This window comes from Thermobia domestica, chromosome 3 (assembly GCF_964235325.1).
Source record: "Thermobia domestica chromosome 3, izTheDome1.hap1.1, whole genome shotgun sequence".
In the NCBI taxonomy this organism is placed as follows: domain Eukaryota; kingdom Metazoa; phylum Arthropoda; class Insecta; order Zygentoma; family Lepismatidae; genus Thermobia; species Thermobia domestica.
Window position 1 is genome coordinate 253,731,340 of NC_137456.1, and position 13,022 is coordinate 253,744,361.

The following is a 13,022-nucleotide window of genomic DNA, read 5'->3' on the forward strand; positions in this document are numbered from 1 at the left end:
AATTTAATAGTAGTACAAGAGGAGTGTCGCAAATGGTGTTTCAGACAAACTACGTGGAGTTAACGTAAGTATAAATTAGTCTATCTATATTTATCTAAATTTTTCTACCACAGTGTTAATGTCTTAGTTATTGATTTATTATTATTATTATTATTATTAATAATAATAATAATAATAATAATAATAATAATAATAATAATAATAATAATAATAATAATAATAATAATAATAATAATAATAATAATAAATACAGCTTTGTGTGTATTCACTGTTCTCACCAAATTTCAACTAGAACCTATATGCTCAGTTTGTAAAATCAACCAGTATACTACGTTCATAATAATGGTATTATAGAAAACACTAGGAATCATGATTAACATAGGGCCCTGCGGGGGAGCCCCAAAGCCGGTTTCGCCGCCACTGGGTAACACAAAGTAAAAACTAATTATATTCTGTAATTTTTAGAGAAGTCATGTTTTCAATACTCATCAAAATCATCATAGGTATTCTGCCATTATTGGCAGATCACTTGCTGCAACTGAGAAGTTTCCATGTTCCACGGTCTTCCGCTAATCTCTTTGTCTTCACGTACGATTTCTCTCTTTTGATATCGTCCATCAATTGTAGTCTCCTTTAATGCCATCATACCCTCTAGCACGTCCTTCATGATACAGTTTCTCCTTATCCAATGTCCTAATCAATCTCTCTTCCTCTTCTTAATAATATCTAAAATTGCTCTTTTCTTCCCTACCATTTCTAACACTCTCTCATTCGTTTTCAGCTCAACCCAGTTAATTCTCTCCATTCTTCTCCACATCCACATTTCGAAAGCTTCTAGTCATTTCCCATCATTTTTGCGTAATGTCCATGTTTCTGACCCATGCAATACAATACTCTATACGAAGCATATTTATGAGTCTTTTCTTCCCCCTAAAGGCTTCTTTCGCCATTCCTATCCTTGCTTTTATGTATTTCACTTCACATTTCATATCATTACTAATAATACTACCCAGGTATCGAAAACTAGTCACCTGTTCTATTTTCAATCCTCCTACTTCTATATTTGACAACGACCCCTTCATTCCAATCATCACGGCTTTTGTCTTTTCTAACATTTATTTTCATCCCGTATTCTTCACAGCCCTTCTTCAAGTTTTCTAACATCTTATTGACTTTGTCTTCAGATTCTGCAACAAGCGCCATATCATTTGCAAACCGTATATACCTAATCATTCTACCGCCTACTGAAATGCCGCCTACTTCATTTTGTAGGCTCTTTTTCGCTATCTGTTCTAGATAAATATTAAATAATGTAGGCGATAGACAGTATCCCTGTCGAACTCCTCTTCCAATTGCACTGTCATCTGTCATTTCCTCCCCTGCTCTAATACTTCTTGTTGGTTCATATATAATTTTTCTACGAGTCTTCGGTCTTTTCATTTTAACCCAACTTTCTTTAGAACGTCCAACAACAATTCTCAATTCACGCGGCCTTTTCTAGATCAATATACCACATACACTTTTTCCCTATAAACTTTTCAGTAATGGTATTACATAATTGTGTTTTTAAAAATTAAGTAAAATGGATGACCAGGTATTGTCCCTAACCGTTCTTCTACCAATTCATTTGTCATCCCCGGACTTTGCTGCTGACTACCTTAAACAAACAAACAAACAAAAAAAAAAACCTCTAAAGTCTCTTAGATTTTATCTGAATCATTGTTAACACATAATAAAATAATATTCTTTAGCAGTTAGTTGATCATTTCCCTTTATTATTTCACTGAGATCATGTATTCAGTATTTTACAAGATGTTACATTAACTTACAATCCATTTTCTCAATTATCTTAAAGATATATATATATATATCTGGATATATGTATATATATATATATGGAGCTGTTATTCGTAAATGGATGAATCTATTGCAATATAATCATATATGATCCAAACTTCTTGAATACAAATGACCAGTTACAATTAGATAGTAATGTTCTGCAACAATAGTACACAACATATTGGTTCTCGAGAAATTCTTTTCATAATTACATTGAAAAAAATCTGCATCCAAATTCCAATTTTGGGGGCAAAAAGCTTTTATAATTTTGCATTTATATTTGACGTACAAATATAGATAATATATATACTTTTTATATATTTATATATAAACACTAATATAGTTAACATTGAAAATATACAAAATACAAAACACACACATTTCATCACTTTCACACGTTTTATGTATATATATATAAATACAGTTGTATATTACATGCACTCATGACAATGAAAAAAGTATATACATGTACAAACAACAGTGATGCAGCCAAAATGTTTTGATGTCCAGGCACGTTGACAATATGTTCACATCAAGGACATAAATATAGTTGTAATTACCTGGTTTATTGCCCATGACTTCACTATCGCTCTACGATTAGATTAATTTATAAATCTTAAAGCTCATACGAATATGTGTACATTTAAAAGTAAATTACTGAAATTTGTAAGTAAGTGATTATTGGTGTAAAACGTTAAAGAAATTTTGTACTTTTTTATAAGTAATTTCTGAGATATCAAAGTATTTTTTATTTTAAGTTTAATAGTCGTTACAACTATGACTACGTAGCTTTGTATGAATGTAGTTATATCAAAATGACCTATCTTCCACAATTGAATTCGTTCATGGTATTCAGAAAATAAATAATAATAATGAAATGGAAAGAAGCCGAACTATTTTAAACGTACCTTGAATTAAGTATATATCAAATGATAGTCTTATATTTTGCTTAAATGGCAGTATGACACCTGATCAAAGAGTAAAATCACTTGTAATTTACAAGAGTAATTAGTCTTGCACTCGATTATTTTGTAAGCCTTACTAAAAATATAGTTAATTTGTGAATTACCAATACTGTTCATTGTAACTATTATGATAGATATGTGTTTTTCTTTCTTTCTTAAGAAACTCTTAAAAAAGTTTCTTCAAAAATGAACTTAAAACGATTTAACATAACATTTAAAACTTAGCACATGCAGACCCAAGTTTACGCGTAGAAAGTAAATTAAACAGGTCTGAAGATTAATTTTGTGACCGAAACTTAACTTGTCTTGGCACCAGAATGGTTTACATCATTTTCCTACCCAAAATTTGGCTCTTTCTCAATAAATTAGAGTCTGTGTGTCTCTACCTGTACTCGATCAATCAATATTTGCCACCGTCTGAAAATGACACTTGAAAGTAAAAAAAAAAAAAAAAAAAATGAGAATAGTCAATCATAATTAAACTTTCATTCATTATTATCTGTGACTATAAATAAACCTGAAGTGAATTAAGTATTTTGAGATCTGTCGATAAGAAACCTAGTTGTGGCTGTCATTATGCAAATAATTTCAATATATATAGAGGACGGAAAAATTCTTCCCTTTGAAAGTTTTATGTATCTCATATGTGATGTAAATGTTATAACAAAAACATTTTTTCAGTGCTAAAAGCTGTTGAATATTGATACAAATTATTGCATTCTGAAATTGGCGTGTAAATGTAGTCATAATTCAAGATTAAAATTTGGCGTCAATCGTAATTCTGCCAATTTTAAGTAGGAAAACAATCACAAGAAAGGACATTTGGTGTGTACCACAGCGAGTTCGAGCACGTCTCAGGAATCGCTGAATGGATAAAAACAATAAGTTTTATGTTAGATTTTTAAAAAGTTGACAAGAACTTACAAAAATGATTTTACTTATCTTTTTTTCCAATTGTGTCAATACAAAATTAGGAAAGAACTCATCTAACTGAATTCTTGGAAACAGCAGAAGATTGTCTAATATTTTGGGTACATAAACAAGTATCCTTTTACGAGAAATATAGAAGCTTAATACATGTTATGTAAAAGGTTCTTCACATGTATTAAGCCTCTATGTTCCTCGTAAAAGGATTTGTGTATGTGTCCGAAGTATTGGACACTCTTCCACTGTTTCCAGGAATACACTTAGGTAAATTCTTTTCTAATTTAGAAATATATATTCCATACGTTTCATTAGTCAACATGTGTTAACACAGTTACAGCTTCAAAGTGTGTATTTTCATTTTAGGTGCCAAAGTTACTAAGTAATAAAAAATCAAAATTTCTTTAATTTTATTAATTTTAATTAAAACATTATGTACTTCATGAACTCAAAATTTGAAATATGTTCTACTTTTTTAAAAAACTGTCGCTCCAAATATTGACTTTTCATTTACTGTTATAATATAAATTTCCTTACACTATAAAATATCTCTAGTATGTTCCATAATTTTAATGAACAGTACTTTTAATTCCTAGTGACACTATCATTAGCCATTAATTAGATATAATTATCATAAGAACATTACAAAAATATATTATTGTCCAAATAATAGTCTATATACATCTATCTCTCTGAATAACTACACATATTTTATAGAATAAGTTTATAGAAATATGTATTAAATATTTAGCTAGAAAAATGAAAATATTAAAATACTGTAACTTCTGGTTGTATTTGATTTGAAAGAGGTAATAAAGTCATGAGCTTTTGTGCTGCACTATGTCTGGCTACATCACCGAAATACAGTGTAAAAACTATAAATCGAAGAGATTCTCATTTGTTTTCGTTTTGAATTCAATTTCAATTATAGAACTATTTTGGAATGCGAAATATTACAATTATATCTACACTAACAGTCATTTTTTGATCCCAAATGACCTGTAAAATGAAAAATTTTACTTTGTTCTAGACATAAAAAGTTTTGCTATATTTATTTTCCTTTGAAATTAAAAAATTCTTCCAAAAATATGTAAACATATTCTTCCAGCCCTTTAAAACATTTAAAAACATTTTGTTAAAGCACTCAAGTCACAGTGAAAGACTAAAAAAAAAGGAAGCCTAAGAACACATAAAAACTATTCAGTTCGTTCAGTCTCCACGCATTACAAATAATGTTCTTCTTTATCTTTCTCCCACAAACGTACTTTTTTTTTTTTTTAATATTGCTCATTAGCTATATGTAAGACCATCTAAAAACATTTTTAAAATGTTTTTTTTTAAAGTTTGCTGCCATATTTAGGGCAACCGTATATCAGACTTAAGCCTGAAAATATGGTTAAGTTCATCACAGCAAATGCTAGGGACACAGATATTAACAGCAGAAGAAGAAAAAAAAAAGTTTTAAAGATTTATAGATATAACAAAAAGGCGTCACAGGTACACCCAAATATGATGTGCGCTATGAAACATATACTCGAAATTGCAGAATGCATGCCACAAACATCAACAACAGTAGAATTTTATGAGCTTCTTTTTTTAAAATATTTTAACAGTCAATGGCGCGATTAATTTGTTACTCTATTCTGCATTTCAGAAAAGTTATATATTTTACATTTTAATGTCACACCACAGAAAGCCTAGTAAACACTCACAGAAAAATGCTAGATGTTAATAAAAACTGGAAGTTGTCTTCGGTATAGATTTTTTTTTTTTTAAGATTTCTCATCGTATTAACAGATATGTGTGGTGTGTTTTACAATGAACACCAAACTCTCCCCCCTCTCCTTCCTCTTTCCTTTTACTTTGAAAACGCATTAAATGACCGTTCAGTCGATTCTGCTATACTCTGGCACAACCCTAGCTTCTTTCCAAAATTCACAATTAGGATATTGGTACACTGTTTCAATCTCATGATCAATCAAATAAAGATGGCGACCCATTCTTTTGTCCTGCTTAAGTTCACTATGTTTTACAAATCCATAGAAAAGTTCTTGCATGTTCTTCACATATTTTCGTTCATCTTCTGTCGTTGTTCTGTAATTTCCCAGAATGGCAGCAATGTCAGAGGCTCCGTCTGCAACAGGTTCATCGCCGTGGCTTGTTAGTCGCCTCTGTTTAGCAACGTAGAAATAAACACGGTTGAAGTGTTTGGCAGAAGAAGAAGCCAAGTAGTACAATGGGCACACTGTTTTGATGTCGCTTACCATCGTTATATATTGTAGCCATTCACTAGCTTTCATTTGACCATAGCGCTGCAATGCTTGTGCTGGAAGTGACGAATTAAATGTACGAAGTTTCGTTTCGATATGGTTTCTCCAATCAATATGTCTCTGCCACGAGTTATAGGATTGATGGGCACCAAAAGCTTCAGCATGAGCTGTTGATCCTGGAATTTAAAAATAAATATTAATTTTTAAAATTCTGTCTTAACAAAGTTCCCTAAAAATACAATTACTTAAGTACCTAAAATTTAGTGGTATGTATATTCTGCAAATTTTGTAGTGCAAGAAGATGAAAAATATTAGCAGAATGAACTTGTATTTAGAACCTCTAAAAAAAATTTTAAAAAGTATAATTCGTTGTAGACTCCGATAGACTTTGTCAGAATAACTATGATAGGCTAAAGTGGTAGGAAAGGGATCAAAATAGGAAGAGAGACGAAGAAAAATTGTTGGAGATGTGAAATTTTACAGATAATAGACATATCAGAATAAAAAGCAACACAATAGTATTTCAATGTTGAATGTGATTTGAATAACCTTCTGACTCAATTCTTCATTTACACGATAGTTTTATGTTTCTAAGTGTTTATAATCTCCTCATAGTAATATGGATTTTATTAGTCCGTTACTTTCAGAACATGCAAATGGTCTTTGCTGAAGACTATTATTATTATTATTATTATTATTATTATTATTGTTATTATTATTATTATTATTATTATTATTATTATTATTATTATTATTATTATTATTATTATTATTATTATTATTATTATTATTATTATTATTATTATTACACTGGTTGACATTTTTCAAAAGTTGAGCGATGTTTTAAAATGAATAGGTAACTTCGAATGGATTTTTAATGCTGATTTCAAAAATAAAATCAGTTTCTCTCTATCACGTCACATTTTTTCACAAATCGTTAAAACATATTAGCATCAGCAGGTGTATTGTTCTATTATTAAGCCTATAAGGGACTTAACGAAACGTATTACATATTAAGTTCAGGCATTTCTCACAATTTTTGTACAGTTCTTAAATGTATGTGACATGCAACAAGATTGTAAAATTAATGTTAATGTACATTTTCATTTACACCTACATACAAAATCACAAATACATTACGTCACTTAGCATCAAACTTCATTCGCTTCGATTTCCTGACATCGCTGACGCTCAACACGGGAACATCCCTTTTCAACATCCATCAATAATCTGCCATCATGTTAACGTTCCATCTCCCCTGGTATCTCCTTTCCATCTCTGCTATGCCTTTATGAAATCTCTCCCCATGCTTACACTGTAGTCTCCGAGATTACGTGGAAAGAAATCAAGATGGGAGTTGAGGAAATGTAACTTTAGGCTCATTTTGCTTCAAAGTTTACATAAATTTTCCAAAAGGTTTTTCACGTAATGTTCATAGTTCTTATGTTTTTTATTTCCCAGATAATGGGCAACTACCAGTTTGAAACTAACCCAGGCCTGCCTTTCAGTTTGTGACATTATTTGCTCAAATTCACGGTCAAGCATAAACTTTCTTATTTGAGGGCCATCAAAAATGCCTTCTTACAGTTTCCCATCACTGATTGCTGGAAATTTACTTGCAATGTATTTAAAACATTCCCCATCCGTGTTTAATGCTTTAACGAACTGTTTCATGATTCCTAACTTAATATGCAATGGAGAGAGTAGTATTTTAGACGATGTCACCAATTGCTGTTGTGTCACATTCTTCTTTCCTGGAGAGAGAGACTTTCTACGTGGCCACATTTTCACTTTCCAATGATTCTCCCTGTCCCGACTGTCCCATTCACACAAAAAGCAGGGAAATTTTGTGTTCCCGGATTGGAGACCTAACAACAATGCTATCACTTTAAAATCACCACATACTGACCAACCATGTTCATCATATTTCACTTTTACGAGCATAAGTCTTAACATTTCATACGTTTCCTTCAAGAACACAGAGTATGCTATGGGAATCGATGGTAATACATTACCGTTGCTCAACAAAACACCTTTCAAGCTGGCCTTCGATGCATCAGTAAAGAATCTCCATTCTGTTGCATTGTATGCAATACCATAGAATTCTATCACTTTTCTTATGTTGTTGCAATACACTAAATTTTCTTCTTCAGTGAAGTATGGTAGAAGTTCTTTCTCTCGGTGCCTGTACCATGAAAAATGTGTTTCAGGAGACAAGAGACAATTTTTCTTCAACCGGGAACCAAGAAGTTGGGCACTCTCTTTTAGTAAATTTAAATCTCTCACAAGATCATTAAGTTCATGTTGTGTAAGTGGATTTGGAGTGCTAGTACTCGTACTAGGATACAATGCATCATCATCACGCTGTTCTAATTCTACCTCAATTTCACTGTCACTAGAACAACTTTCGACAATAGTAGGTACACATGGTACAGGTATATCTGGCCCATGAGCTACAGGTCTGATAGCTGATTGTATGTTGTTTGGATAGTTCACCTTACTTTTGTTCTTAGCACTAAAACCACTAACGTTAACAGCACAGAAATAACAGTCTTCAACATGATTTTTTGGTTCACGCCATACCATTGGGATTCAAACGGCAGGGCTTTCTCCTTGCCACATGTCTACAATCCAAAGGCTCCATACAAGTCTTGCAAACTGTATGTGGGGCCCACTTTTTGTCCTGGTCACCTAATTTCATTCCAAAATATGCATTATATGCATCCTTCACAAATTTTGTTACACGTTGTCTTTGTCTCTTCACTACATAACATCCGCAAATGTAACAAAAAATGTATGGAGAGTTCACACACTTTCTAGATGACATTGTTTCACTGTATCAAAGCAATAAACCGCAGAGAAACTTGATCAAAACAGCGTATCCTAGAGCTGTGTATACATAAATTGTTTACGTGACACTTACCGTGATTTCTTACATTAAGTAATTTGATACATGAAAAAATTGCACTTTATTACATCAGTTAATGAGACTAGCTATAACAGCAAAAAATTACGTATTTCTTTCGGTTACTTTTAAGAATTTACAACAAAACTTTGAATGTCTAAATTATCCATTATTGTAATATTATGCGCCCTGCCATGTACCGGGTAAAAATAGAAAACTGTGGGTGATGGGAACAAAAGAAACATAGTTTTGGGATCAGTATCAAAATAGTTGTTCAAAATAGCAATTAGTTTCCAGACATCAAAACCCATGTCGACCAGTGTTATTATTATTATTATTATTATTATTATTATTATTATTATTATTATTATTATTATTATTATTATTATTATTATTAGGATCAAAAGATCCATTATATTTCAGTGAAAAATGTTCTTATAGGCCTTATATCTAAAGAACTACATATAATGTAGCCAAACCCAAACTATCACTTAACTCAGTATGATGTACTTATTCCGTAAAAAATACGAAAACTCAATTTAGGCGCCATTCAAAAATTGTGTGGCCCCTGATCCAATTTTGGATCATAAGATCCATTGTATTTCAGTCAAAAATTTTCCTGTAGGCATTATATTTGGAGAACTACATATTGTGTGGTCGAATCCAAACTATCACTTAACTCAGTATGACGTCCTTATTTTGTAAAAACATACGAAAACTCGATTTAGGGGCCGTTCAAAAATTTTGTGGCTCCTGATCCAAAAATTAATTATTGACCAAGATCGCAATTTTTTAATGCATTTTTTTCGATCATTCCTAAAATTCTTGGCCAAAATCGCTATCTTTTGATCCATTTTTGGATCATTTCTAATACTCTTTCTTTTTCTTTTAAGAGCTATGGTCAAAGATGTTATAAAATAGAGGATCTGCCTATACAACAAAATCGTGAAGCCATACGTCATAGTTTCATTACCACCACTCTGCCCACTCGCCCAATAAGATCGCAATGTTTTGAGACAACATAAATGGCGGGAACGAGAATAGCCAATCAGACGTCTGATGCTCGGTTGTATTTTTGGCTTCATTGAGTTAATAGGATGAAGATACGTATGGCAGATCCTCTATTTTATAACATCCTTGGCTACGATGCAGACTTCCCGACTTATTAGTATTCTAAATCGGTTTACTTTCATAAAACGTTAAGAAGAAATAAATTAAATTCGAGGTCATTGTTTTAATGAATACTTTTAAGTAAGACTACTTTGTTAGTTTTAGATATCTGAAACCTGAGATTATTTAGTTTATTGGTACATTATTTAATTACCGGTACTTTAAAAAATATATCCACCTGAACAGAATCTTTTCCATGACGTCTTTTAAAAATAAATCTTGCATGCATTATACTTTATAATAAAAACACTTAACAAATGTAATCAAATTTCAAGAAAAATAGGAAAAATTGTCGTATATAAATATACTTCCTACATATTCGTAGCCTAATATATTTTCCTTAAATCAACTTTGGAAACAACACACTAGTTGGACAAAACATCATTATTTATTGGATATCATAGCCCATAAGCTTGACTATAAAATACGAACTTGCTGTTAAAGGTCTTGATATAGTCAATTACAAGTTATTAGTTTCAAAAGGGTCTTAGATAGAAGTTTTAAGTTGATTTAAATCTTACTTGCATAAGAAGAACCAATATGTAGAATTAATATATTCAAATAATGAAATGACAAACTGGTACCGTATTACAACAACTACTTTCCTATAAACAAAACAATTATAATCATAAATGACACTATTATAACTGTAAGGTTAGATTTGGAAACGTTATATTTATCAAAAAGTAAATGCAGCGCTATGTGTACTAAATGATTTTGAAAGCACAAAGTAAAAGTTAATATAGAGATGCACATTATTCTTCAACATAGATTATAGGAAGGATTAAAGAATTAAATTGAATCAGTAGAAATTAATAACATACGGTATTAAGTATTAGATACTGTCGAAACTAAAGTTTATATATATATATTGCATTTTAGAATTACCTGAATTAAAAGTTGTCACTAATTGTGTGTACAGCACTCCTAATAGTAAAACCGATATATTTTCTAAGAAGCTAGAGGCAGAATCATATTACTATACTAAAATAAAGTACCGTACGGTTGTATATGATTTAAATATAAATTTCTTACATAGTGAAATTAATGTAGGCGTAAGATTACTTCTAGACATGTGTAACTTAAGAGAAACTAGAAAAGAGTCTACAAGAATAACAATGACAACAGAGTTTACATTAGATCAAATAATGATTAATATCAGTCATTTCGCTTATTACTCTTACATAATCAGTACAGGTTTTTCTGTACACGATGCATAGTTGGAAGTAGTAACTGATGAAAGTTTGAGTGTAAAAGCTACAGAGGTGGAATCCAAAAATTCTTTTAAGAACATGGGAAAATTTGACGACGAAAATATTAATTATTTCAACTATTTACTTAGCCAAGAAAACTAGCAAAGCATTCTAAATTTAAATGACGTAAATGAAATTTATGAGACATTAGCAGAAACGATGAGAAAATACATACAAACATCACACAAAAATTTAACAAAACTTAATGAAAAAAAAATTAAACCTAATTATTACGCAACAAAAATTCAGCATATGCAAACAAAATTAAACATACCAGATCGCTCACGAATAGTTAACACATGTAATCATTACAGTATGAAAAAATATTTTATGTTACATTTAGAACAACACACAAACACCTTTTTCAGCCACTGGAAATATGGATACTCAAGGTCACGGGAAGTGGCAAGTAAGATCGCATTTCTGAATTGTAAGGGAAAGAATGGCTGAACATACACGTTTGTCCGTACTGCAGCGAACGATTTTTTTTTTTTTTTTTTTTTTATCTAAATCTCTATGACCTTTTTTTTCTGGAGGGGTATTTAAAGGACAGACTCGACCGGTTAAACCTCTCAAAATGTTTTGGAAATTCGAGCTCACATAGTCTAGCTTAGTAGTGAGATGGTAAGAAACATGTGCAGCCACCTTGAAGAGGTTATTCGGTGTAAAAATGCCCATAATGAACATGTTTTGCATTGAGACACTTTTCCAGGAATGTACCTAGGTAGTAACCAGTAAGTACTTATGTAATCATTTTTGTTCCATTAATAAAGGCAGCATCTATTATTTAAATATGTCCACTATTCGTGCAACATCTTGCAGTTAAAGATGAACTAAATACGCCAAAAAGAAATCTGAACAAATCACTATTATTAAGCACGTAACTAAGAGTATTGTATACCCCTTTGAAATTACAGTAACACATAGTAGATACTTTATTAAGTGGAATACAAGATCACTTTATTAATAACAAACAAGGAACTCTAGACAGTAGGAATTACATATTAAAAATGTGAGAAAACTGTACTCTTGAGTCCACTAACCGGAAATGAAGTAAAAAATTTAGTGAAATCTTTAAAAAAATTATAAGCCATCAAGTATAGATGAGTTGCCAGACAATTTATGGAAAACGGCATGTAGTTATATTATAAAATCTTTGTGTCACTCAGCAAAATCTTCTTTTCTTAGAGGTGAATTCCCCGATAAGTTAAAAATCGCGAAAATAAAACCACCTTTCTTTCAGAAAGGCTATCTTGAAAGTGTCAGTAACTACAGATCGGTATATTTGCTACCTGAAATTGGGAAAATACTGAAAAAAAATAATGTATACAAGGGTTTTGTCTTTCTAAACTGTCATGGTGTACTATCGATGTTCCAGCATGAATTAGGTTCAAGGAAACAGCTACCTTTTTACTTCATTGAAAAAGTTAGATTTTGTATAAATAAAAGGAAAGCATACATAAATATATTTCTAGATTTATCAAAGCATTTCGATATTGTAAAACATGATTTGTTGCTTAAAAAGCTTGAATTAAACGGTATAAGAGTAAGATATATTGTTGGTTCAAATCATATCTCTCATACTGTAAACAAGTTATTGAGATCTGCAATCAGAAAACAATTTCAGTCATCTTTATCAAGTGAAAGATGCATTATTTATAGGGTACCGTAGGGTTCGATGTTGGGCCTTTGCTTT

General features: G+C 31.2%; 1 protein-coding gene across 2 annotated transcripts in view; it reads right to left on the bottom strand.

The window, feature by feature from the left end:
• Window positions 1–1,754: 1,754 nt before the first annotated feature.
• The window catches only part of Nrt (Neurotactin), a 547,731-nt gene continuing 536,463 nt past the window's right edge, over window positions 1,755–13,022 (bottom strand). For both annotated transcript variants that reach the window (XM_081752316.1, XM_081752317.1), the window contains exon 9: window positions 1,755–6,174. In XM_081752316.1, coding sequence (XP_081608442.1) covers window positions 5,615–6,174 — 560 coding nt within the window. In that variant the 3' untranslated portion in view covers window positions 1,755–5,614. The remainder of the gene's footprint in view (window positions 6,175–13,022) is intronic.